We start from the raw sequence: 25,796 nt of genomic DNA on the forward strand, positions 1-25,796 counted from the left end.
ACTATGGAGAGCAGGATACGAACAGTAAACATCTTCCTCAACATACTTCACTAGAAATAAGTGTAAAAAAACATTAAGAAACCCTAGACCTTAGTCTCGGGTAAGTGAAAGTCTTTATTCAGTTTAATGCCCATTTGCGTTTTTTAACATCATCAATTGTGGAAGGGTGTCTCCAATGCCACTGGCCATCTGGCCAAATCAAGGAGTCCCAAAAGGTCATCTAAGCCACCATAACTATAACCTCAATCTTGCCTGAATTCAATAAAAAATGTAAAATTATCCGCTCATTAATATCCAAAAGAAAGGAGAGGGGGACAGCCTATACCACAAAGTTTTGACAACAAAAAAGCAATTACAACAAATTTTTACCTCGCAATTACTATTACCACCCAAGTCTTTACAATGCATATAGGTTTCTATTGTGAGTATGTGGTAAGTAGTTTACATACTTTTAAGATTAATTTAAAAAAAAAAAAAAAGGGGGAGTGCCCCCCCAATCTAAAATTTTAAAATATTAGCAAAGTTGTAAATGACAAATGTATTTGGTTAAATATATATATATATATTCACTGAAAAAAACATAGGTTTCAGGAGTTATATAGTTAGGAATTCGTTTTTAAAAAACCTTTGAAATTCACTCAAACAACTATAAGTTTTAGTGGTGTTATAGTTAGCTGGACATTTTACTCATACAAAACCAATGAAATTGCTCCTATATAGTTAGTTGTACTAACTATATTTCGCGCACCCGCAATCCACTGCTGATGATGTCACATATTAGATCATTCATGACATGGTCAGTGACATCACTGATGACATCTCAAATGACATCACTGATGACATCATCCAGTGAATGTGGTTTGCTTCGTTATTTAAATATGCATTATATATATAGCAATTTACATTGAAGAATGAGTGGATATATATAAATTATTTGGATGGAGGATTTAGTAGCAGTGTAATTGACTGTTTACTTGACCAATTTATAATGTCTCACTAAATATAGTGGATAGTGACTAAACTGTGTGAATATCTGTATCACTTTGTCAGTTGTTGTGTAAACTGATTCTACAGTTGGTTACTAGCTATGTGAAAGTCTATATTAGTTATTGATTAGTTAACTGAGTATTTGTATGGGAGTGTGAAAGTGTGTGTGGTTCGGTGGGGGGTGTGTGACTGTCCAAAGATGTGTGAATAGTTGATTCAGTAGATATATGAAGTTAGAACTACATGTTCTAACAGTTTGGGTGAGGGAATCTCTTTATGGGTGTGGTGATGAGCAAATATGTTTCTCAAAGGTACAGGTCCAACAAACTAGAAAAACTAAAAGGCAGTGTATGTGTCAGTTGTTGTATATACATAAGTATACATAAGACACAATGATTGTGTGAGTGACTGTATGGATAACTGTATAGTTGTAATAACGATTTTATAATTCACTAAGTATGACTTGCTATCTAAACGAATAGAGGAAGTGGTGTTTGTATAAGTGTTTTGCTAAGTAAATATGTAAGTATGATCCATTGTTTGCATAAGTGAGTAGGATGACTTCATATGTGAATGGGATGCGTGCTGTTGTTTAATGTCGATATAGATGTATAAGTATTTTTGATAGTGTTCTATTGTTCATTGACAGCATGTATGAGTGAATCCATAGATAAGTGATTAGATGTGTGTATACATCTATGAATCACTGAGTGGATTTTTAGATGCTTGTATTGCTGTGACAATGGATTTAAATATGATTCTCTGTATTTTACAAACAGTGATGAAAAATTGTAATAGTGCATGAAAAGGTGTATGTGATTGTCACGTGGATGATGTCATCAGTGATGTCATCAGAGCTGTCATTTGAGATGTCATCAGTGATGTCACTGACCATGTCATGAATGATCTAATATGTGACATCATCAGCAGTGGATTGCGGGTGCGCGAAATATAGTTAGTACAACTAACTATATAGGAGCAATTTCATTGGTTTTGTATGAGTAAAATGTCCAGCTAACTATAACACCACTAAAACTTATAGTTTTTTGAGTGAATTTCAAAGGTTTTTTAAAAACTAATTCCTAACTATATAACTCCTGAAACCTATGGTTTTTTCAGTGAATTTCAAAGGTTTTTTTAAATGCTAATTCCTAACTATATAAGGCCTGAAACCTATGTTTTTTTCAGTGAATTTCAAAGGTTTTTTAAATGCTGATTCCTAACTATATAAGGCCTGAAACCTATGGTTTTTTCAGTGAATTTCAAAGGTTTTTTAAATGCTAATTCCTAACTATAACTGGTGTGTAACCTATGGTTTTTTCAGTGAATATATATATATATATATATATATATATATATATATAAAATCTCTATGGCAAAATGAACCCCCTCATTTTGTTCCTTTGCAAATTAAATGTTTTAAGTGTTACCACTTTATTCCAATCAAGATGACTTCAGGTGTGCCATACTTTTGTCATAAGTAAGACTGTTAGCGTTCTAGTTGTTCTTTAGAACACTCTGGGACATTCTGTCACTGGGCTATAGTTGGGCTACATCTGGCTGATATTTGGGCTACATTTGGTTTTTTTTGTCTCTGGTGGTCATCTTTGGGCTACATTGGGCTACATTTGGGCTCTAACATATATATATAGCCCAATGTAGCCCAATATATATTTTTTCAAAGTAAATTTTCGTAAAAGCCACTGGAGCACATATCTTGAGACATAGCAAAGGCACATCGGGCTACCAGTCCCTACATTTTGCCAAGTTTGGTGGAAAACCATTCAGCCGTTCGGGCTAAAAGTGAGTCCAACCGCCCTATGGAAATTAACATGGGGAAAACACGTTTTGGGACCCCCCTTTTATCTCGGCCCCCGCTTGACGAATCCCCCCCAAACTTTCAGGGAAGGAGCGGAGCGCCGCGAGGCAAAGTTATGGACAATTTCAGGAAGATTCCTCAACCGGCGCCAAAGTTATTCCCAATAGAATGTTTCGATTTCCCTATGGAAAACAATCCTAACTATATATACCTACTGGCTATTGCCAGTAAGGTATATATAATGTTAACAATAAGGTAATAACGTCTTAAGAATTAATGCTGAACTTTCTAACAGCAGGTGGCAGTGTTAGACTGTGATTGGATTTTCTTAAACAGTAAGCATGGTAAAAGTATGCGCAGTAGTGGCTTGTGTGGAGATGGGATTTCAAATGTGAATGGATGCGTGGTAGTGGTATGCGTTGTAAAACCTGCGTAGTAAAAACGTGCGTGGTGAAGGTATGCACAGTAATGTCATACAATCGAAGTAGATTGTATTTTGCCCTTGAGTGTCTGAGACAAGAATTTTGCAGCAGTAGCTGCAGTCAGTGCGATAGATAGCCTGTCACAAGAGGATGCTAAGAAAGTCGGCCTGAACTGTGGGCTTGACCTTTACACCCAACTGGTAGGTTCCTTCTAGGAGGCTTACACCCTAAGGGTCCAGAAGTGACAAGACCCTCATGGACTCAAGGACTGGAGAGATCAATTCGAAACTGTCTTGCCCCGCTTGGGATCATTTCCCCCGGACTCTCTCTTAATTTACTGCACAATCTCTGCAGGATTAGTCACCGCTGGAGAGGAAGGGGCCATACAAAGCAGGATCCCCACCAACCCCAGACTCCTGATGAGGGAGTAGAGCGCATCAGAGGGCGGTTACCATGACAATGCCATCAACTAGGTGAATTTAGTTATATTGTGTACAGGTGGGACTCCATTCCTTCTGACCTCACTCTGCCAGGTTCTAAGATACATTACTCCATGGTACTCCTCCCAACCCCCATACACACACCATTTAAAGGCAGGGCTTGCAGGCATGTCCTACTATTTAGTGAACCAATGAAAGATGCACAAGGGTCAGTCCCTCACTCAGACTCACGCAGTGCCCCCTTGGTCTCATTCATTTATTGTCCACACCCCAAGACACCCTTCTGACAGACCATCACTTTCAGGGAGGGTAAACGGGTTCACAGATGAGCAGGAATTAAGAAGATTCAGTATAGAACGTCACCTAATTAAGATAGATGCCACAAGGTCAGCTATTCTTGTAGTGTCCAGTGCATGCTTAACCACCTTCCTCCCCCCCCACCCCCGAGAAATAGGTTTTGTCAACCTGGCTATATTAAGGAACTAGGTACTAGTGCTGTAGTCTGAAAGCAATACATTCTATTTAATTAGTGACACTGCCTATGCTGGATGTCTGGCCAGGAAGGTTGGTCAATGGGTTGGATAGTCCAACTTTGCTTCTAAAATCCAATTTTTTTAGAGTCGCATTTGGGATGAGCCATTTATTCTTTTGACAGATTAAGCTGTCTCACCAGCCTCACTAAATTAAAAAAACTCAAATAAAAAAATACAGATATACAAAGAGGGACTTTCCACTGGTCTGTTCAACTGTTTTGCTTCCTCCCACCACAGAACACAGCCCTGAACACAGCATGGAGCAATTGGTCAGCCCACTAAAGTCATTGGATCTCATTCACTGCGAGTCATGGCATTGGGCATGATGACGTGCACAACCGCCTAAAAAGAAGTGTGTGGTGCGCCAATACCTCACTTTGCCAATGTTTTAAAAAATATATATATTTTAAATATTTTTTTACCCATGTGCGTTTGTCTTCTGGTATCCATAATGCAGCTGTATCTTTTTTTTGTGCTAATGACATTCATATATTCATGTGATGTGCATTAAAACTAAAAAGGGTTTCTATACCTGTACTAAGTACATCTTCCTGCAAGAAAGCAACAGCAGTGTTCTATTAAAATGATATGGAAAGGTTACTGTGTTCAAATGTAACGCTTTTTTGCAAGCATATTGCTGCTATGTTTTGGTGGCAGCATTTTTTCCTTTTTATTGTTGTGGTATATGCTCGCCATAAAAAATAACCACTGCATCAAATTGCCAAGGCCAGACCTATTGGCTCTGCCAATGCTTTTTAGTTTTAGACATTGGTTTCCCTGTTGTTCATTCCCATACCTGAACCGTCTGATGAAGATTCACTGCCACCACTTTCTTCATGCAATCCTTGATCATCTGTGAGGTGAAGAAGTTCGTCTCGCCCTTCTTGTCCACAGTGATCTTACGGTAGTCCTCCAGCAGGATGGGGCAGATGGCCTTGGTGGGATGTGTCATGTAGATGGGCCCGTCGAAACCCACCATCTCACTCATATAAGGGAGGGCCCCACAATGGTCCAGGTGGAAATGGCTGTCAAATAATGGAAGGAAAATGGGAGAGTGGAGAAAAGAGGGTGTGGTAACTGTCTGCAATAAGTAGCACCCTTCCAAAATATTAGAACACTATGCATCAAAAGAAAGTCACTTGAGAACAGATTGGTAATACCAGGCCCACCCAGTAATCCAAAGGCATCACCTGTCAAGGAACCTCCACATTTCAACATAGGGACAACTGACCCTGCTCTTTAATACTCAAGCCTACAGTTATTATGTAGCTTTGAGTTATCAAGTTAAATAGCCAGAAATTTGGATTGATATATCTATCCATCCGAGATTTAATGCCATGTTGTACAGAATCTGTGAACCGCATCTTCTCCATTGACATGACTACTCTACAACATAGCTTAACCCAAAGTGACTCAGATTACACATTAGAAAGGCATGTTTTGATTGGCTAAAAACAAACACACCCTGCCTCCTCAACAGCTTACAAGTCACTGAATCAATCGAAAAAGGTTACTTAAATATCTCACTATATTTTCTTTTATTAGAGCATATCATAATTTTTCAAAATTCTGTGATTTGTAGTTCTTTTAATAACACCTGAAGTAATATATTTTATAGAGACAATTCAACGTTAACCCTGCCTCATTGCATTGTTCACTGCCTTCACCCATTAAAAAAGCCTTATACATTCATACATACACAGGCCACTTACATCATCACATAAAAAACTCTGAGCCCCATTTACATCAATTGTGCCCAATAGACAACGATGTTGTTTTAAAGTATCCTAAACATTTTATTCATAACCATCTCAATTATATAGATGTTGTATCCGAGCAAGTATGGTGGTATCTTTTTCTCATTGATCGCCATCAACATCTTATTTTCTTAATATCGCCCTAGTCTTGTGCACGTCTTTATCATAGAACTGGTATGACTTCACGTTGATGTCCTCTGGGCATTCGTATTCTAGTACTTATTTTCCTGAAAGAGCAGAGGTTATCAATGGGAGTATTAATCTGTTAAAATGCTGTGTCTGCTGTGCAAAGCACACAATGTATTTCTGTATTTGAAGTGGTATTGCCTTAATGTACGATTACTTGAGCTTCTTTAAGATGTGCTTCTGGCAGGGACTGAAGGAGGTCTTCCATTTCCTCCATCTGAAACTGGTATACCAGCTCATAAAAGCCTGGGAGATGGCAAATCTCAATTAATTCCGGCTCCGAAGGCTACCTTGGGCCTTAATTAGTGTCTGACAGAGCAGGCCATCTTCCAAATATTGAAGAATGTCACTTTTGTCATGTGCAGAGAGCCGCTAACATGAAAGCACTCTGTATACTGCAGGCAGGACATCCGCCAATATTTGGCAGATGCCCAGCATCCATCCATCTCAAAGTAAAGGCCTCTGCGGCATGCTTGCGTTCTTTGTCTCAGGGAAGACCATCTACAGACCCGGGTATAACCAGCGTTCAAGTGCTGTGTGATTAGCTATGTTTTTGCTTCGACATGGCTTTCATTGTAAATCCCAACTCTCCACTTTCTACGTGACAAATTCAGGGCCCAACTTAGAGTTTGGCACAAACGTGACAGAGTACGTGATTGGTCTGCACACCTCGTGGGATGAGATGGACGAACCATAATTTTTATGTTGACACAGGCCACATCGGCTACATCTATGGAAAATTTCCTCTGAAGGCCGAAGGGAGTAGGGGCAGTGGATGGAAGGACATTACGCTGCCCACTCGATTTAGGGTGGAAGGTGAAATGTCTTCCTTCCTGTCTGGCACCGTCAGGGACAGAAAAAATAACCCCCTCTCCCTGAGAGAGGACTCCCAGGGTGTGGTGGTCATTAGCTTTTATGTTTTTCAGAAAGAAACTCCCATTTTTTGTAAAAGCTTGGTGTATTAATTTGTAAAAAAAAAAAAAAGGGGTACCCCTAATAATGTTTCCTATATCAAAGTAAGAGTAACATATGTGTAAATAACTATATAGGAAACAGTTTAGAGCCTGGACCAAATATCTATATAAACCTATACAAACCCATGGATAATTATTTATCAAAAATTAATATTTATTGTTCAAAAATTCATATTAAAAAAAAGAGAAAATTTATGTATATATATATATGCACATCAATCAATTAATAAGACCATGTAAAATATGAATTTGATATAGGACTATTGGCACTGCACTGACAAAATGAACCATTTATAAATTGTGCTAACAAGAGATTGACTTATGATATATGGTCTTATTAATTGATTGATGTGCATATATATACATAAATCGTCTCTCTTTTTTATATGAATTTTTGAACAATAAATATGAGTTTTTGATAAATAATTATCCATGGGTTTGTACATGTTTATATAGATATTTGGTCCACGCTCTAAACTGTTTCCTATATAGTTATTTAAACATATAAAAGCTTAATGCATGGCCAACAAAACTGATGGCGGCCATCCACTAAACCTTTTGAACCTTGAAAGGAACCACCATTTTATTTTGAAAGTTTTATAGAGCGCGAACAAGACCCAAGGGGGTATTAGGGCGCTGTAAAGCGTTGTAGTCAGCCATTATACAGAACATAAGGAAGGTAATACATTAGTATCGTTGATACAATTTAGCGCTACAAGTAAAACAATGTTTACAACAGTTGATGCAGTTAAAGGGTCTGTCTAGGATTAGAACAAAAAGAAGGGAACAATATGTCATAGAACATCAGTGAAAATATTTCAAGATTTTGGTTAGTAACAGAACACATTAACATGATCAGCTCGCTAACGTTCATTCATTAGTAGTCTTTTAACCAGTTTTTTAAAGGAAGTAGTGGAAGGATTTGATCTGATCTCTGTTGGCAAGGAGTTCCAAATTCTTGGAGCAAGACCGGAGAACGCACAGTTATACAATCTTTTCTTTTTGAATCTTGGAGGTTTCAGGAAAATGGTGGACGTACTTCTGAGGTTCCTGTTGGAGCCGGATAGTTCAAGTTTATTAGCTAGATAGTGTGGGGTATTATAGTGTATGGCTGTATGAGTCAGACAGGCTATCTTGAGTTGTATTCTTGCTTCAATAGATAGCCAAATTTTCTAGAACCCGTTAAATGCCTGGCCGATGCATTCACTGTAGCTCGAAGAGGTGCCAGCCTAGCTTTGGGAAGTCCTGCGAGGGTCACCAGCCCGTATTCCAATCTAGGGATAATCAGGGATTGAACCGCCGGTCTGAGATCTTCGGGAGGAAGGAATGGTTTGATTTTCTTCAGTGTGTTGAGTTGGAAATTGGCTCCCCTACTAGTCGCACTGATGTGTGCCTGCATGTTTAGGTGTTTTTCCAAGGTGATGCCTACATTTTTAGCAGTCTACAACGTGAGGAGTGCAGTTCAGAGCAGTAAGGTGTTTAATCCAGTCTAGGGTAGGAGCGGAGTGATTAGGTGGGGTGATCAACAGATATTCCGTTCTGAGAGTATGTAGTAGGAGATTGTTCTGAGCTAGTCATAGGTGAGTTTGGGCAAGTGCAGTGTTTAACATTTTTATCACCTCTTGCGAGAAGATCTTCAGGTACAATTACGTGTCATCCGCATACATGTGGTATTGGATGTTGGCTCAGGTCAAAATGACTGCAAGAGGTTCCATAAATTGGTTGAAAAGTGTGGGCGAGAGCGTAGAACCTTGAGGGACTCCAATAAGGACATGATTAACTTTGATCCTTTGCGTGCGGTTGTGAAGGAAGAAGGAAAACCAGTTTAGGACTGGGCCCGACAATCCCATCCTATGTTGAAGGAGATCAATCAAGTTTTTGTGTTTGATGGTATCGAAGGCGGGGGACTGGTCTAGAAGGATTAGGAGACAAGGGACATTTTGGTTGAGGGCTCTCACGGTGTCATCAACAATGTGAGTTAGTGCCGTTTCGGTGATGTGCCCTGCTCGGAATCCTGACTGATGGGAATCCAGGAGTTGATATTTCTCAATATGTTTGCATAGCTGCGAGAGAATGCATTTTTCAAGCAATTTTGTTGGCGGAACACAGATAACCCCTGGTCCAGCGGTCATCTTTAGACTGAAGTCCATCAGGATGGTGGCAGAAATGTCCTCTACAACCCTGACAGATGATGCATCATCAATCAGATCTTAAATCAGGTCCTTGGTCTTCTTTGAGGCAGTAACATTTTCCTTTGTAATTTCATGACAGTTTTCAGTATAGGCAAGCACTAACTTGTCTGTTCCTTTTTTGTCAATGTTTCAATGAGAAATCAGCGTTCTCTCGTACCTTTGTCTAACAGCAAGCAACACAGAGTCAGAAGGAGGCACCAAAATGTGACCTTTCATGGAGTGCAAGAGCACTGATGGGTTACAGATGTGGAGACTTCAGTTGTTATTGGTCTCTACATTTGTGTTTCTCCAAATGTATCCTCCACTAAATAGGGCAAAGGACCAGAACTCTGAAAGAGGTCTGCTGAAAACTGGTGCCAGTAATCATCCACGGACAGCTCTAAATATAAATCTTTTTCATCTCCTTCGTTGCCTTCTTTAAGCTCCTACTCGAAGGCTGCTTCTTGGCAGGGTATGCCCAGACGTGGGTCCCTTGCTCACTCTACCTGGGTCTTCCCCCCTGTCCAGTCAACTCCGTAAAGAGCCTTGGAGTCACTATCTCTAGTGATGTTTCTATGCGGCCGCATATTAATGCTGTCACTTCGGCCTGCTTTTTCCACCTTCGCAGAGTCGGGAAGATCCGAAGGTTTCTCTCTTCAGAAGCTCTTACTTTGGTCATTATGGCCCTGGTTACCTCACGTTTAGACTATGCCAACTGTCTATACGTGGGGGTCCCCGCTTATCATCTCCACCGTCTCCAACTGGTGCAAAACCAGGCAGCCAGATTAATTTTTCAGCAGCCCAAACATCATCATGTTACGCCAATGTTGAAGACTCTACACTGGCTTCCGGTTGCACAACGCTGCATCTTTAAAATGGGTTGCACTATCTTTAAATCTCTCTCTGCTTCTGCTCCTGCCTTCATCTCTCTCTGTTTGCGCCCTCACGTCCCTCCTCGACACCTTAGATCTTCTGCCGACAATCTCTTGATCATTCCTAGGTTCAAACGCAAGAAACATGGTGGTGCCTGTTTTTCCTTTCTTGCTCCGTCCACCTGGAACTCCTTCCCTCTTTCTATTCGGCTCACTCCTGATTATTTTCCTTTCTGCAAATCTCTGAAAACTTATCTGTTCTGTCTTGCATTCGATTAGCTGTCTCCACCCACTTGCTCCTCTGCCCACTGGTCTTGAGCGCCAAGAAACCAATTGGTGTATGTGCGCGGTACCAAATACCTTTAACATAACATAACATAACATAACATAACATTCAAGATAGCCTGGCGGATGAGGATTATGAATCCGAAACCGGTCCCAGGATGCTTGTTTCCGGTCCAGGGAAGACATGGCTTGGCAGTTCGGGCTGGACTGTTCCCATGAGGCACAGGGTCAGACTGATTTGCATATGGCCACGTCTGAACTGGGGTGGTGGAGTGAGCTAAAGAATGGTGATGTATTAAACCCAGATCAGTTGACTGGGGGCGAGTGTTTGATTTGCTCAAACGCTCCGTCCATCACCCCCTTTGGTACCGCTTTGCTTGGAGAGACATGCAAGAGGTTACCTGCACAAACATGGCGGAATGATTCTACCAATACTCTTTTCCTAACTGCATAATATTTAAAAAAACATGGAACGCTTTTTACTTCAAATCAGCAGGATTCCTGGACAAACAAAGGCTGCAAAGCATATGGATGTCTTTACAGTAACAGCTCATGTTACACTGCAGGCAGTATTTACAAGTTGTGCCGTCCTCAACTATTCCCTCTTTCAACAGAATATTTGGGACATTGAATCACAAAAGGCGCTTCTTGAAAATTTCCTTTGATTCCAATTTGGGAGATGCCAAAATTGATTTAGGTGTTTTGATGCAGACTTAAGGATCCATGCAAGTTGCAACCGGGGCATTTTAAAGTGCTTTGCATACATACAACATGTCTAGGCGTTATGATAGGAAAAAATATGATCACAGCTCATTTTAATCGCAACTGAAGTGGATACAACAGACAAGCGCAGCAAGTAAATCTGAACGGATACATGCTGCAAACATATTGGACAACAATCATGGTGTAAAATCGATGGGCAGCGTTATTGCTTACAGAACGTGGTGGTCATTATCACTAACTTCTAAGCCACCTTTTGTTTTCTATGTGCACTTTTTTTTTAACATACATTTGTTTGAAGGGGGAAGTAACTAACAACGATTCAAGTTAACTTTAAAACATTAATAAAAATGATATGTAGCTGGCAATCCTTGAGAAGATAATATAGTTCAAGGCAACATTTTACAGCCAAATGAGAACTGAATCATAATATTTTTTGTCACATTTGTGATCCAAGTGGGGTCACGGTTGCTACTACATGAAAAGCCTGCTGAGTGGTGCCTAATTTTTGTTGCTAGATTGTAATGTCTTGAAAAATATATTTCAATATTTACTTTAGCTAAATTCTGATCTCCCCAACTGGACTTCATAATTTGTGTAGCTTGAGAAAGGTGCATCTAGTAGCTAAACCAATAGTCCAGGAGCCAACTTGGTCCGTGTGGCCCAGGGTGGGGTTGCCTTTGGCTCGCCAGTTTGGAACCCCGTGTGGAAGTGCCCATGTTTAAAAGCAGACCAGTGGGAAGTCTCTATTCCCTGTGATTGCCCTGAGCAGTGTGATTTTCACAATAACAGGGCTGGTAAAGCTGAAAATATCTTCTAACTCACTCCACAGACCATAATATGAGGACCAATTTTTGTCAACTAGCTTTCCAGCTTTAAAAGAGTCATTCACTATAACTATCTGAGAAACAGACAGGTAAGTTAGTAATACAGTAATGAACATACCTGATAATCACACAATCCAGGAATTCAGTTAGCTTCCCGTTCGGGTTAATGTAAGAGAAATCAGGAAAGCGTCTCTAGGAAACAGAGACAATTGATGAGAGACCACTCACAAGAATTAGATATAATGCTGCGGGCGGGGCTGCGCGGTGGGACTTTCACATTAGAAGGCAGTAAGAATGACTGAATGAGGCGATGTGCATGTGACAAGATCAAAACATGGAATGAGAAACTATTTCAGGGGTAATGCACCCCCTCGGGTTTACTCACATCATCGTTGTAGCCCATGTGCATGCCACAGTCCAGCATGATGTTTTTTCCACCAATAGACACCAGGATACAGCTACGGCCCACATCCTGGCCAGCTCCTGGAGCATAGGACAGAAAACAGATATTGTTAGGTGCGGATTCTTGTCTATCTGGTGCATTATTCCCAACTACCCCCATGCACAAGGCTTCCTTTGTCCTGTTTACTTAACACAGAAGATAATGGCCTAAAAAATACAGAAAGCAGCAGCAGCAATATTTACCAACAAACACACCACAGAGGTCCAAGCTAGTCCCTATCGAAATAGGCACACCTACAGACAACTGCTACTTATAGCCCGAACAACAGATTAATTAATAGCCCTGAAAAATATAGATTGTTGAGAAAATCACATCCAATTAGTTATTAGAATTTTCCTAAGAACTGTTTGTGTAACTAATTTATTATTCAAAAGAGATAGTATTCTTGCACTTAGGCACATCAGACAGAAATGGTGGAGCAGATTAATAAGTTCATAGATATTAAAACTGGTTCTGTACATAAGCGCTCATAAATGCTGCTTAAACTAAAGGAGGCTATGGACAATTGTGAAGATACACAAGGGCTTAAATCCTGCAAATTCCCCATTTTCTACGGCCATCACATATATATTCACTGCGGACAGTCGTTCCAATTTTAGCTTTACCCCCTCAGTCACCCATGCCATTTACAAAATAGTATATTCCATACTTTGCCTCGCAGGTCCACCCCTATAGTGTAAAAATGGCACTGCGAATCCCAGAATGAAAAGTGTGTTGACTAAAAAGCCCATACTACATTTAGGTGTAATATAAGACATGGGGCCCCCACACACACGTTATATCTGGCAACCAGAATAATGCAAAAACATATTTTTAACTTTTACCAAAGCCTTCTGAAAGTGCCGCAGTTTTTGGCATTATAGGACACAAATAAAATGTATTACTTTTAGTTTGTCATTTGTCCTGTCTCAAGGTAACTGGCAAAAGAAGCATCAGTCTCCAAGTCCTGATGAGACTGGACAATGCTCAAGACAAGATCCAATAAGAGACCATTTTAACCTAAGGGTACCAACTACCTATAGTGTCAAGACTTACCCGAGCAGATGAAAGGTGTGTGTTCCTTTGTGTTGTTGTGACCATTACGCTGGATGTCTAGTTATTAGAGACGCTGATCTTCACAGATGGAGATTTGCATCAGACCCTTTAAAAAATGCTCCCAATGTATTATATGTTTTTCATCCTCACAAATCACGTGCTGCACAAACTGGCAAGGTTTGTAGGGGCAAAAAATAAGACCCCACTGTAGCAGAGCGGCACCACAAGTAGCAAAGGCCCCTGCGGCTCAGAGAGTCAGCATCACAACTACTTTCAATTCGTAAGAGAAAAGGATAGGGTATGGACCACTTCCTATCAATTTATGAGGAAAATAAGCAACGTTAATTAGTCATTCGTTTGTGACTGATACGGCTGTCGCAAACCATTATAAGTTTACAGGCGGCCTTAGCAAAACATTCACAAAATGAGGATACGCTTCTAGTGTGTAAATAACAGCTGTGGGCTTTAGTGAGGGGGGCAGGGGGAGGTCTCAAAGACCGATCCATTCTCCCCCATCCCCAGAAGTACTTTCACAATGTGCTACTTTTAATCAGCATTAAGGTTAGGAGTTGCTTGCTGGCCTCCGTCTCTGCATTTGCAGCTGGCCCCGTGGATTCACAGAAGGAATTATGAAGCATGAACATTGATGAGGCGGATATCGGGGACTCCATGCGACCAACCTCTATGCCAGCTGGATACATCCAACATATTGCCAAGAATCTGCTAAGTTACAGCACACACAGCAGGTAAACTGTACTACAGTGCGACCTGGCCAGTGATACTCCGGCCCCATATTCACTCCTCGTTGCATTGTTGAGTCCCATTGACATGAAAGACAGTCTCCTGCATGCCAAAAGAATACCATCATTAAGGGAATAACTAGCTTTCCGGGAACCTGACAGATTTCTAGAAAGCCAGTGGTTTGGATATGTTTGGAGAAAGCCAATCTGATTTGCATCCCAGTCTAGACGGTCTTTCAGACGCAGAAGCAGGTCAGAAATCTCAAATGTTGTCCTTTGATCTATGATGGTACAAGGATGTTAACTATTAACTGACACTTTATGTACCAGCTGTAGAAACCACTGCTACTGTGCATCTTTTCAGCTATAAATTGTCATTTAACGATTCTACACATTTGCAGTCTGCAAAGCTGCTCATCTGAAAAGATATGAGATAGCTACATAAGCAAGAATCCAACGTTGGGAGCTTCCAGTGAAGCAAATAATCTATTTCTATATTAAAGCTATTTGTCTTGTGCACAATGTTTTTAAGGCACTGATCGCTCGTATCACACTTCTGAAAGAAGCCTCATATTCTAATTTTAAACTCCTACTATCTGTTCCATGTTTTTAAAAAATCCCGATCTGGAGGGAGCTCTCTTAATCCACTTGACCCTCAACTGTGGTACGACTTGCTGTGGTCTTTGAGAACTATACCTCACATCTGTTTTTTATAAAATACTTGAAAACCATTTTATTTGCTAACTGGTCTCACAGTGATTATTTTCAATACGCTGATAGTTGCATAGAGCTCAAATGCCTGTTGTGAATGAACGTACGCTCTACAAGCAATAAATAAATACATTAAAAAAAATCTATAACAAGACCATACGCGTTTATAAGGACGGAGTCAAAAATAAAAGGAAGAGAACCAGACAGGCTAAACGGAATGGGTCACTGTCTTCCCTAGTGTCTGCCCGCTGCTAGTGTTATAATACAGGTACTAGCTCACAACCTTCAACCTCCAATTGTTTATGCCCCCTCAAAAAAAACTTTAACAAACATTGGAATAGGCAAAAACAAGTTGCCAGCATTGCAAGAACAAAAGAAAAATGAGGAAATTTTTTATTGTACATACATTTTTTAATATGGTCGTTTTGTTGGACATAATGCCTTCTTGGTCATATATAAACAGCATGCTGAAAAGTTGTAATAAAAAAGTGGCAGAAGCATTTTTGTTACCTTATATAATATAAGGTAACAAAAATGCTTCTGCCACTTTTTTATTACAACTTTTCAGTATGCTGCACAGCAGCCACACTTCTCTGCAGCACAGCTTAAACACATTGGCAAAATCAATAGCTCTGCCTAAACACTTATAAGGCCCCAAAGGCGAGACCTATTGGCTATGCCAATGCTTGTTGTTCTCATCTTGTTGCGACAGCGGTGAGAGAAGTGACGTCATCTTTATAGACACAGTCTAAGCTACCGTCATATTTGTACCAGCACTTGATATCCGCTTACACGTTTTGGGTGAGATACGACCTTGATTGCATAAAGGTATCATGCACAACCATAGTATGAACAAAATGCTCCGCATCATCACTTGGAACTTTAATGGGCTGAGGGATAAACTAAAAAGAGGGGTCGTGCTCCAATACCTCAAGAGGCAGGCCCCCGATATTGCCCTGCTGCAGGAGACACATTTAATAGGCAACAAGTGTATGGCACTGGACAGATGGGGATACCAACTGGCGGCTCACGCGGGCTTCACTTCCGGTTCGAGAGGGACTGGTATCCTCATTCATAAACAATGCCCATACATTATCAACAACACATGGGTCGATGCCCAGCGTAGATTCGCTGCGTTGGAAGGGACATAAGGGAGGCCACGCAATATACTTTCGATCTACTTCCCCCCCAGCAATTAAAAAGACCACATTAGCCAATCTGGGCAAGCTCCTTCTTACTTTCCCCATGGGCACCCTTGTGATGGGAGGGGATTTTAACCTGACGGATGGTCGGGTCGATCTCCGACCTCAGAGACCCGACCCATACGACACCTCACATATGATGGACTTCCTCTCGGCTTTTGGCCTGGTTGATCTCTGGCACCATCTTAATTCCATGGCGCACCATTTTAGATTCCACTCGGGTGTCCATGGTAGCCAGTCTAGAATAGACCATCTGCTCACACATGCCAACGATCTTTCTAATTTCACTGAAGCCAGATGCCTAGCATGTGGCATTTCTGATCATTCCCATGCCCTTACTCAGATAACACTGCCACAAGAAAATAGATGCATGGCCCTGACGATAAACCTGTGGTGTCTGAAGATTCCACATGTCAAGAGTGAAATTTTAAAAGGGGGGACCACTACTTTGCTGAGAACACAAACACGGAGGACTCTCAACAGATCCTGTGGGGGGGGGCTTTGGGGCAGTCATCAAAGGCCAAGCCCTTTCATTAACGTCCAGACACAAGAAAGAGTTGAGGGCGAGGCTAGAGACCCTGGAGCATGAGATTCGAGGGTTAGAAGACACAGTGGCGTCTTCAGATGACGATCTAGCTACACACACTGTTAGCATGAAAACACAGGACTACCGACAGCTTGCAACAGAGGCAGCTAGATCTAAACAGAAAGCTACATTATATAAAATATATGAGATGGGCAATAAAACCGGTATATTTCTTGCATGGCTGGAGAGGCGAGAAGCTACTCACAGGTGGGTGCCACTCATCGAAGGGGAACAGGGAGAGCTGTTAAGTGACCCGCAACAGACTGCTGAGGCTTTCGCATCTCAATTTGCCTCGATATACTCCTCTACCATCACCACTACCTTCACTGACTCCAGAGACCTCCTAGCTACCATTCCTCTTGTCACTCTCACTCCAGAGAATTGTTAATCCTTGGAGGGCGATCTGACGGAGGAGGAATTAGCCCTTGCCATCTGTGGGATAAAGTCAAGGAAAGCCATGAGACCTAACAGGCTCCCCATAGAACTGTTCAAGCTAGTATCTTCCAAGATAACGCCAGCTCTCCTGGGGATGTACCTGGAGAGCTGCCAGACTGGTTCCCTGCTCAATGACCTGATGCTGCCTTCGGTGATTGTCATACATAGGCAGGGAAAACCAACATCGAGGTGCGATTCCTATCGCCCAATCTCACTATTAAAAGCGGAAGTTACGATCCTCGCCAAGGTGTTAGCCAACCGGTTGCTCCCAGTCATATGCAATCTTGTACACCCAGACCAGTTGGGCTTTATGCCCGGCAGAATACGGCCCTCAACCACGGGAGATTGCATGGGGTAATGGGGAGGATTAGCACTATCCAGGAAGATGCTGCCCTGCTGTCATTGGATGCAAAAATGGCATTCGATATCATCGAATGGCCTTACTTATTCCCTCTACTCGAGCGCATGGGCTTTGGCCCCACATTCATAGCATGGGTAAAATTGATTTGCACAGAACAGACTGCCCAAATCGTCGTCAATCACCATGCATCCCGGCGATTCCACTTAGAGCGGGGAACTAGACAGGGCTGCCCATTATCACCCCTCATCTTTGCCCTGATCCTGGAACCAATAGCGATTTGGGTTAGGGCCGACCCCATGATCAGAGGGCTGAAATGGACTGAACATCACAAAGATAGAATTTCCCTCTATGCGGACGATGTTTTACTATATGTCGTGGCCCCATCGACCTCGATTCATGGGATCTTCCATATTTTTGCCATTTTCAGTACACTCAGGGTACATTATTAATTGGACAAAGTCTGCACTGTATATGCTGCAGGATCCCACACCAAGGATGCCCAAAGACACAAAGTTACAGTTACAACAGAGGGATTTCGATACCTAGGCATATATATAACCCACAACCCACCCACTTCAATAAAATCAATCTTAAGGCTCCACTGATTAGACTTCACAAAGATGTACTCCACTGGCCGTCCTTACCCCCGACTCTCCTGAGTAGGGCAGCACTGTTTTAAATGTTAGCAATCCCCGATTTTTATATGCGCTACAGAATACCCCCTACAAAGTCCCGAATACATACTTTACCAACATAGAGAGCGAGGTTCGGACTCTGTTAGGGGACGGGAAAAACCCACATATTGTGACACAAAAATTGACAAGAGGGTGGTACGATGGAGGAATTGCAATGCCTGACCTCAAACAATATTATTGGGCTTCCCAACTTGCAGTCAATAACCAATGGGTGTATGCCTCGCCATCGGAGCCGGCATATCGAATGGATAACTGGATAATCCCGGGTGTTTATCGGAGAGCACTGTACTCTAACCCCAAACGCCAACACCTCCCAGGCCCATGGCCCAAACAGTCGCAATTTGGCACCGCGCGACCAAAACACTGGGGTGGCACAAGAAACTAACACTAACCACCCCTTTATGGGAGACCGAGCAACTTGGCACATTGAGTAAATGCCTGGGCTTTGGCAAATGGGACATAATTGGCATCTCCTCAGTTGGTGACCTTTGGAAACAATACGCGATAGTCCCATTTAAAGTCCTACAGGATGGATACCAGCTGACTGGGTCACAGACGTACTGATATTTACAAATACGTCATGCCTTAACTACAGCGGTCACGAGCGGCGAGCCTCTACCAGACACGTCCCCTCTAGAGGATAGACTCCTATTAAACCCCATGTCACATAAAGCAATATCCCTTACATACCGTAAATTAACAAACAACAAGCTGGACCCGTTAATACGTCTCTGGCACCTGTGGGAATCGGATGTTGGGTACCTAGAGGATGACGACTGGCAGGAGGCACTTTCTTCTGACAGGAAGGTTGCCATCCCAATGAGGCTACGGTTAATCCAGTTAAAAATCCCACTTAGAACGTATCTTTCCGCACACACATTGGTTATAATGGGGCAAAGACCTGACGCTGGGTGCCTTAGGAGGTGTGCTGCAGAAGGCACATTTTTCCACACGAACTAGGAGTGACCATCTATCCGCCCATTCTGGGAAAGAATTGTTTCCACACTTACAACGGTGGGTGGGAAGGATATAAACAACTCCCCACGACTCTGCCTGTTAAGTATATGGGAGGCCACCGACATAACCCAGACTGAACGTATGTGGGTCTCACTGGGATTTACCCTTGCTAAGAGAAACATCGCTCAAACATAGGGGACCGGAGACCTGCCCACTTATCGGAGATGGGCAAACGATATGGACAGCGCAATGATTGCCGAAAAAGAGGTATTCAAACACAGGGGCTGCCCGAATAAATGGGATCAGAAATGGGCCAACTGCAACATATCAAGAGGTGATTTATGTGTTTCCCCAACGGAGGAACTGCAAAGGGCTAATGGGGGCATTGAACTTGACTCAAGTTAATGATGTACGGATAATGTGCTCAGTTTGTACAATGCAATTTTATCAGTGCTGTATTCTTGTCTTGTCTAAAATGCTGTGTGGCTTTGGATTCCTCTCACTGTACTGTCACGACTGTTCAATAAAAAGATTATTAAAAAAAAAAGAAAAGGAAGAAGATCTGCATGAGTCACTTTTAAGGAGATCTTCAAGGACACTTCTGAAATAACATACACGCATTCACAGCTAAGAACAGGTTTCTTAGAGGCACACAACGAAGTACCAGATGACTCCATGTTAAAAGGCACATCATTGTTCAGAGATATGTTAACGTTTGACAGCCGTACGTATTCTGGAAGCTGTAGTCCTTGTTCAAGTTAGCTGAACTGACTAGACTAAAAAGCTAACTTATAGAGGTTACTAAGAGGAAAGCCTGTACAAGAAGAAATTGAGTTAATGGCGATAGGAAATTATCTAGGATCCGAACATCTATTGCGGGAAAGAGCACATTGTCTATACCATGATGGGACAAACACGTTTGGGTAATTAAAAAAAAATTAGACTTGCATTAAAGAAATATAAACGGAAAAGCAATTTTGTAGCAGTAACAAAACAATGAATAAATAGAATATTTAATACAACCACACTGGCAATTAACAAAATGCCCACAACAAAAGTCAATTGTCTCATGGCACTCATTAGATTGCATTTTTACTCAGTTCCCCAATAAACGTTTTACTTCAATTGATAAAAACGCATTTGTTCCTGCAGAATTTGAAAGTGTCGCCTGTAGGCTACAGCCAGAAGCAGCAGACATCCAACTGACTGACCTAACGTCCATTACCACAAAGTGTGCCTTACCACATGGATGAAGGAGAATGCATTTATTTTTGTACATAGCACAATTTCAGGATCAGGGTTTGAAGCACCTATTCTCTAACAGGAGAGATGACTGCTCTGTTGTCGAAATTGTTAGACTTCAACAAAGGGGTTGGATCCCTTACTGAAAGCCCCTGGAACTAAGATAGTTAAGAAACATTGGACCATCTCAAAAAGACACATAGCATTTCTCTGCCATTTTTATAAACCATTCTGGGACACTTAATTAAATGTGCACTCCTAATCAATTCCGTCAAATGCTGAAGTATTCAGGAACAGACCTCAGATATGTGTTCACCTGTAAATGTGACCTTACCTAATGGCGTAACTTTGATTTCCGGCATCTTCTGATACGTATATAGACTTGCGTCTTTGCTGCGTGCTTCCTTAAACCAGTGAACTCACATTTATGGTGTCCTGTAAGTGATGCAGACCCCCATACCATTAGTCGTTAGGTTCTTGATGGACATAAAAGAGGAAATGTGCTTGCAGTAATCACTCATGGAAGAAAAGAAAAGTACTGCAACTGATGCAACAGCAGGACGTTGGGCCAGCCTCAGGCAATCAGCTTCCCCACACAATATCCTAAAAAATAAAAACAGAGAATTGTCACTCAGCATGTGCTCAGCTATCCATAATGGAAGTGCAGCTCCTGTTGTACATTTGTAATGGCAGTTAATATGATGGGTTACATAGCTGCAAACCACCTAACAGAAGAATACAATTATGGACAAATGCCTTATGAGGAACATGGGTTGCCCATGGAAAATAGAGCCAAATTCCACAATTAGATAAAACTTCCAGACAGACTGGCACAGCGATAAGGCTCTTCTCACATAATATTTGACTTCCCCCTGAGGACTCTCCTTGGATCCTTTAAGGCAGCGGTTCGTAGCCTTTTAACTTCTGTGGACCCCCCTCACAATCATTCCTGGAACCCAGGGATCCCACTGAATCATTACTGGTATCTGCGGACCCCCCCTGAGTTATTACTGGAGTGTGCAGACCCCGACTAGGCATTTTAAATAATTTCAACTGCAAAACAATACACAAAATATTAATCAAAGAAATACACAAATTAAGACATTTTATATAATTCATAAATAAACATAAAACAAATCAAGATATTAATGGGAAGGTTGGAGCTTTGCTACATTTCATTGAGGCCACTAATAGTCCACATCAGTGATAATCAAAGTATGGCACGGGGCCGCATGCTGCCCTCCTGACCTTTACAAGTGGCCCCTGAGCAGCAGCAGCACTGGGCTGCTGTATACTGACTCAGCACTAACATAAAAAATGGTAAATATGCAGCAAACACTTACTTAAAGGTTAATTTCAGTTCAATAAAAGGAAGTAAATAGGCCATTAACTTTAGGAACGCCTTCATTTTTAAAGACAGTCTCAGAATTCAACAAGCATTTACAATGCAACGGTTTCGCCTTTGGAAAAGTTAGAGCTATTAGCAATGTAAATGACAATGCATTTATTTATCTGTTTTCAAAACCAACACAAATACAAATTTTGTCATTTACAATGCCAATAGCTCAAACTTTTCCAAAGGCGAAACCTTTGCATTGTAAATGCTTGTTTAATGCCTGGGATTTACTGAATGCATTCTCCTTTACATTCCACCACATTAATAGATGAGTCAATCCTACTGATGCTAGATTAACAGCTAGCGCATGCCTGGCCTCCTCAGCAGTGGTGGCTGGCACAGATCTGGGGTGGCGAGGGGAGGGGGAGGGGTGTAAAGAAAGAAAAAAAACACTTAGCTCCTCGCTGCTCTCACCCACGTCGTCTCATCCGTCGGCCGAACAGAAAGTAGCTATCAAGACTGATCTAACCTACCAAAAGTCTCTGCTTGGTTTATGCACCATAGAATGTACTTAGTCTCCAGCTCTGGCTGTGCTCTAACAACCTTGACGTTGCACCACCACTTTTTCTACAAAGTAACCCACACTTTACATGGAATGGAACAAAAACTCCTTTTTACCAAAAATACGGTTTTACCATCGGTCAGCTCAAATCTGAAAGAAAAAGAAGGCATTGTCGTTTCTGGAGGGGTTGTAAGGATTTGTAACTATGGTTGGCGATGCAAAAAAGAGTATCTATTGTTTTCTGTTTCTCACTGTTTTGCCACCAGGGTAAACGAAATCAAAGCAGAGGAAATTGAGGGACTGAGCGTTTATTTAATTGTAAGGATTTGTAACTATGGTTGGCGATGCAAAAAAAGAGTATCTATTGTTTTCTGTTTCTCACTGTTTTGCCACCAGGGTAAACGAAATCAAATCAGAGGAAATTGAGGGACTGAGCGTTTATTTAACAAAAAAAAAGCAAAAAATGACAACGTCCTCCCGGAGTTAATGTTAATCCCTTAATTAGAACTTTCAGAGGTCTAAGTGCTTTCCGTGACCCCGGCTTTAAATAATGATGCCTAACAGAGCCTTTCTCCGAGTTCAAAAGACGGTGTCTTGGTGATGGCAGCCAGTGGATGTCTGCAGGCTGGCAGGATGCCAGGGTAATCCTTGGAACGCTCTACCCTCGAACCTGAGGAACCTGTGGAACGGACGGCGGGAGGGGGCGGGAGTGGACACGGACGGCGGGAGTGGACACGGACGGCGGGAGGGGGCGGGAGTGGACACGGACGGCCGGAGGGGGCGGGAGTGGACACGGACGGCGGGAGGGGGCGGGAGTGGACACGGACGGCGGGAGGGCTGGGATTTACTGAATGCATTCTCCTTTACATTCCACCACATTAATAGATGAGTCCCTCCTACTGTTACTAGATTAACAGCTAGCGAATGCCTGGCCTCCTCAGCAGTGGTGGCTGGCACAGATCTGGGGTGGCGAGGCGAGGGGGAGGGGGAGGGGTGTAAAGAAAGAAAAAAACCACTTAGCTCCTCGCTGCTCTCACCCACGTCGTCTCATCCGTCGGCCGAACAGGAAGTAGCTATCAAGACTGAACTAACCTACCAAAAGTCTCTGCTTGGTTTATGCACCATAGAATGTACTTAGTCTCCAGCTCTGGCTGTGCTCTAACAACCTTGACGTTGCACCACCACTTTTTCTACAAAGTAACCCACACTTTACATGGAATGGAACAAAAACTCCTTTTTACCAAAAATACGGTTTTACCATCGGTCAGCTCAAATCTGAAAGAAAAAGAAGGCATTGTCGTTTCTGGAGGGGTTGTAAGGATTTGTAACTATGGTTGGCGATGCAAAAAAGAGTATCTATTGTTTTCTGTTTCTCACTGTTTTGCCACCAGGGTAAACGAAATCAAAGCAGAGGAAATTGAGGGACTGAGCGTTTATTTAACAAAAAAAAAGCAAAAAATGACAACGTCCTCCCGGAGTTAATGTTAATCCCTTAATTAGAACTTTCAGAGGTCTAAGTGCTTTCCGTGACCCCGGCTTTAAATAGTGATGCCTAACAGAGCCTTTCTCCGAGTTCAAAAGACGGTGTCTTGGTGATGGCAGCCAGTGGATGTCTGCAGGCTGGCAGGATGCCAGGGTAATCCTTGGAACGCTCTGCCCTCGAACCTGAGGAACCTGTGGAACGGACGGCGGGAGGGGGCGGGAGTGGACACGGACGGCGGGAGGGGGCGGGAGTGGACACGGACGGCGGGAGGGGGCGGGAGTGGACACGGACGGCGGGAGGGGGCGGGAGAGGACACGGACGGCGGGAGGGGGCGGGAGAGGACACGGACGGCGGGAGAGGACACGGACGGCGGGAGAGGACACGGACGGCGGGAAACGTGCACAGGACAGCGAGGGGGGGGCGGAAATGGACAGCGCATCAGTGAAAGGGGAGGGAACGGGAAAAAACGTAACTCCGCCCTGGGAAAAAATCTCGGGAACGCCCCCGAATCTGGTCCGGCCTTGACGGACAGATCTCTGTTCCAATGGCTAGCCTCCATTTATGGAGCTAGCCAATGGGACAGGGGGGCGTATTCCAGAGTCCTTACTAAAATCAAGAGATTTCTCTGGAGGCGGAGCTAAGAGCTCCACCCTCCAGCGAAACCTAAAAAGGGAATTTCATTGACCTGTAGAAGCATTTCACCTACGTAAATCAAAATTATAGCAGTGTATTCAGAAGTATTTTTTTTTAAGTGATGGTTTTCAAACATGATTTTAGAAACCTTCATGCTCCCTTCCCCCGCCCCCACCCTGATAACAATGCCATTAGTGATTACATCCAAACACAAGATATGGCTTTGTACAGCACACATCCTGAAGTTATGTATTTCAAGGTCCCTTTATATTGTGAAGAAAAAGGAGTGAAATTTAAAAAAACAATTGCCCAGGGTTACACAATTTGATCAAGTGGGGTAGCTGGGTTTCATTCCAAGTTTTCTGGTTTCACATTGTGCAATTAAGTTCAGCCAGTAGATATACATGCTTCGCTTCCTCTACACCCACATTACACTCCCATCCCCCATCCCCCGCTGGCATCAGTGCAGCCCTCGGTCAAACCAAAGACCAAACTTTGCAGCCCCTGGGAAAATGTTTGTGACTAGCAATGGTCCATACTATATGCTGTTTAATGCATTACACTGCTACCACAAATCAATCTGAAGATAATAATGTTTAGCCTCAAATGTAAAACTCCTTCACATTGACAGCACATTTAAAACATGTTAATTTCACATTTTGCTTTTTTCTTTATGTACACTTTATCAAACTGTTAATATTATTTGATTTTCCAAGCAGTCAAGGACCACTGAGAAAGCTTCACGATTGCCAGGGGTTCCCGTTTAAGAACCTTTGCTCAAGATTTAGTTCTGGCATATTAAGATTCATATGAGATTACACCAGGTTCTCCTAAAAACTAGCAGGATTCCCAAAGACCCCACAAGATCAGCTCACAGACTCCTGTGAATCCTCACGAACCAGAGTTTTCATAAGGCCGCTTGAGATGCTTCTAAGCCCCCATCTAATTAACTCCCGCCCATATACTCAGTTGAATGGGTCTTTCCACATATGAAACTGGGACATTCCTCATCCCCGGGTGTAAATCCAATCCCTCTTTAGTCCCATATTGTTAGCTCACCCTTATGGGGAGAGCTTCACACAGTGATTTACACTTAACCCAGTGCATCAGATTTATCGAGGTTCTTTTTCAGTTCACAGACCGCTTGATTCAAGGACGACCCCAGTGTCCAAAATACAATACTTAGTGTTTTCACTTCCCTTCTAAATTGTAACCGTTTTAGATAATCCTAATGACATTTGAATTAAAAAGTAGTCTGCACCACTGCTTGACAGAGATCAATATGCAATCTTGGTCCACCCCAAATCCATGCTAGCTCTGCGGTCAATTAGTTTAGCATTTTCTTGTACCTAGCACTGCTTT

General features: G+C 42.3%; 1 protein-coding gene across 1 annotated transcript in view; it reads right to left on the bottom strand.

Annotated features, from left to right (window-relative positions):
* INTS11 (integrator complex subunit 11) overlaps positions 1 to 25,796 on the bottom strand; it is a 255,809-nt gene that overhangs the window by 178,708 nt on the left and 51,305 nt on the right. The window contains exons 2-5 of the mRNA XM_078642382.1: positions 20,755 to 21,023; positions 12,379 to 12,476; positions 12,112 to 12,185; positions 4,998 to 5,226 (exon numbers count right to left, since the gene is read on the bottom strand). Of these exons, the coding sequence (XP_078498508.1) occupies positions 4,998 to 5,226; positions 12,112 to 12,185; positions 12,379 to 12,476; positions 20,755 to 20,782 (429 nt within the window). The 5' untranslated portion in view covers positions 20,783 to 21,023. The remainder of the gene's footprint in view (positions 1 to 4,997; positions 5,227 to 12,111; positions 12,186 to 12,378; positions 12,477 to 20,754; positions 21,024 to 25,796) is intronic.

Source organism: Lissotriton helveticus, chromosome 5_1 (assembly GCF_964261635.1).
Source record: "Lissotriton helveticus chromosome 5_1, aLisHel1.1, whole genome shotgun sequence".
NCBI lineage: Eukaryota > Metazoa > Chordata > Amphibia > Caudata > Salamandridae > Lissotriton > Lissotriton helveticus.